The sequence below is a fragment of the Atheta coriaria genome, unplaced genomic scaffold (assembly GCF_025399875.1).
Source record: "Atheta coriaria isolate IRGN ID8LTWV9N9 unplaced genomic scaffold, Caltech_Dcor_3.1 scaffold712_size2567, whole genome shotgun sequence".
Lineage (NCBI taxonomy): Eukaryota > Metazoa > Arthropoda > Insecta > Coleoptera > Staphylinidae > Dalotia > Dalotia coriaria.
Genome location: NW_027050055.1, coordinates 1 through 2567, shown reverse-complemented (window position 1 = coordinate 2567; position 2567 = coordinate 1). Strand labels below are relative to the sequence as shown.

The 2567-nt window shown below is 35.9% G+C and overlaps 1 protein-coding gene across 1 annotated transcript; it reads right to left on the bottom strand.

The window, feature by feature from the left end:
• Positions 1-4: 4 nt before the first annotated feature.
• LOC135803054 (synembryn-like) lies at positions 5-2088 on the bottom strand. The gene is made up of 5 exons (XM_065316678.1): positions 1887-2088; positions 1657-1796; positions 1372-1602; positions 784-1318; positions 5-734 (listed from the first exon to the last, which is right to left on the bottom strand). Exons 1-5 carry the CDS (start codon positions 1962-1964, stop codon positions 93-95), a joined length of 1626 nt encoding a protein of 541 aa, XP_065172750.1. The 5' UTR covers positions 1965-2088; the 3' UTR covers positions 5-92.
• Positions 2089-2567: the final 479 nt, after the last annotated feature.

Sequence of the window (2567 nt, the reverse complement as noted above, 5' to 3'; positions counted from 1 at the left end):
TGTCTCCATTCAATTGACATTTACTTATTCACAAACATCAACGGTTAATATTTTTGATTATATAATATAAAAATAAATAAAACATATACCTCTTAGTCACTATCACTGTCATTCCTGTTTACTTGCTGACTCAAAATGCCTTGCTGTAACTGCATCACACTCTCTACCGGCTGTGGCCTACCATCTGGACCTATTCGACATGGTTTAACAACGCCTGTCTTCGTTAGATCATCCATCAGTTGTACTAGTTTCATGGCTTCATACTCCTTTTGTTCTTCGGTCATATTTGCCGTGGGATTTGGTTTTGGAGCTTCATAGCAACCTAGAACTGGATTTATTCCATGCTTGAGATCTCTGTATTCTTCGGTGTCGCTGTCATCGCTTTCAGAACTATAAACTGATGTGTCTGCTGGACGTCCACCCATTAGTCCTCTGCGTGCAAATAACCCTGCTGCGTTTCCATAGCCGGTGTATTTAATCATGCGATTGACATTTTCTTTGCAGATGACGAAGAGGAGCTCGGCGGCAAGGTCGCGAACTTGTGTTATAGGTGTGGTGAGAAGGCGACAGATGCAATTGCGTAAGGTGTTGCCTTGCTCAGGGCGTTGGTGAACGTCTTTCAACGGAGGAAGAATTTGAAGGCGGAGATACTTACGGATTGGGCGTTCAACGGTTGCAATTCGTAGCAGGGAGGAGAATACAGGTGAGAGGAGTTCATGTTGATGGGAAACCCCCTAAAAGTAGTAAATGTACAATGTATTAATCTTTACGTTTAATACTTACAGGTTCTTTATTCAAAGTCCGGCGTAGAAACTCTAAGATCTCGAAGATTCCCTCCATATCTAAATTTTCAAACCGCTTCTCTTTGATTACCACTCTATCATCGCTAATTGGCACATATAAATTCTTAAAAGTAGTATTCGGCATATTTGTCAATAAGTTAACTATGTGATTGACCAACTCATGTTTCCTTTCGATTGATTGCGCACCCACAACTAAATATTTACGCAAAATGGTTACCAAGTTCAATAGATGAGCTTCCTCCTCCTCATCGAATGACACCCCAGTCGGTCTCAGTGTTAAATTAAACAATGTTTTCAATATTTCACAAGCAGTGTTCACTTGCAAATCGGCCAACTCTGTTACTGCTTCATTCTCATCTCCTTCACCACCTAACAAGTGTTCTAAAATCTCTATTAAATAGTTTAAACCATGTAGATCTTCTTTTAGCTTTGGGCGAATGTTGGAACACAGTGCGCTTATTATAAAGAGGATTTTCATGTCGAAAAATAATAATTCACTTGGTGGTTTCATGTCCCTGTAAAATATAAATGTGGAAATTATGTAAACGAAGAAAGAAAGATGATTTACCTTGATTTCTTGAGACGTTGTGTGATTCCTTCCAATGTTCCATTTTTGCAGCACATTGTCGAAGCCACGCGGCTGTTAAAAATTAAGTTACAAAGACATTTTACAGATTCCAATTCAATGTTGTAATGTGACGGCTCGTTGAAGTAAACACCGGCTTTAATGCCTGTGTTTTCTATTAGAGTTTCAATTAATTCATCGGTCATTACATCGTCCAAGCCGCTTTTTTCGCGACTAGAAAAAAAATTCTTATGTTTTCTAAGGTCAAGATACCTTAAAATCACCTACCTTAAAATCCTGATTGTATTTAATACATCAAGATGTATGGCTTCTGCATTTGGATTGACTAGATATGCAGTTAAAGCTTTCCATATTTCTTGATCTAAGTTATTCTGCTTTAGCTCAGGAAAAGTAAATAATTTATCATTCTAAAAATATTAAACATATTCCCACTAGAATCTTTTTATACCACTAACAAATTGAAGTATTACTTATAAATATACAAATGAGTATCAAACCTTTTTGAGGAATTTCTTTAGTGATCCTTTTGCAGCTTTTATATCACCTGATATTATAGCCTTTACGTTCGCGTCCATGATGGTTCACGTATAATGATTGGCACCACGTTAAAACAAGTCAGAAGCACTGATATTGTTCTTTATTTGTTATAAACTATTAGGAGTTTACCGGCTGCAATCGATTTGTTTACACTAACCAGTAGATAGCAGAGACGAAAACAGGTTGGGTTCCACTCCGAGCACAAACGAAATTGAATAAAGTTAAACCTATAAATTGGTGTATGTTGGGTTGCCTACAAAGAAACCTGGATTTACATTTAAAATTATCCTGCTGAGTCGAATTTAAATTAAATTCATTCAATTTTGCAATGAAAACACAATTTAAAACACTTTTACACAGTATTTACTTGTTAAAATATATAACTTTAGTAAAAAATCATCATTTTTTGCTATTTCAATCAATAATACGTATATTCAAACTATAACTATACTTCATAACTATTATCCTGAAAAAAACTTCGTAAAACAAAGATGTTTTGATCAAAACTCAAAGTTCATTCCTTTTTTTGCTTCAACGAAAACGCATAATGTAATGTAGCATCAAATATGTATCAACTCTGATTAAACGGACCTCCGGCAGGCAGAAACTTTATGAATTTATTATGATGTTGGTGGCGTTAT

Bases quoted from the DNA above. Each gene is read 5' to 3' on its own strand.
- LOC135803054 (XM_065316678.1), bottom strand. From the start codon at position 1,964: ATGGACGCGAACGTAAAGGCTATAATATCAGGTGATATAAAAGCTGCA. The intron at 1,603-1,656 runs GTAGGTGATTTT...TTTTTTTTCTAG, and splicing joins AATACAATCAGGATTTTAAG to TCGCGAAAAAAGCGGCTTGG. The intron at 735-783 runs GTAAGTATTAAA...TACTACTTTTAG, and splicing joins GGACTTTGAATAAAGAACCT to GGGGTTTCCCATCAACATGA.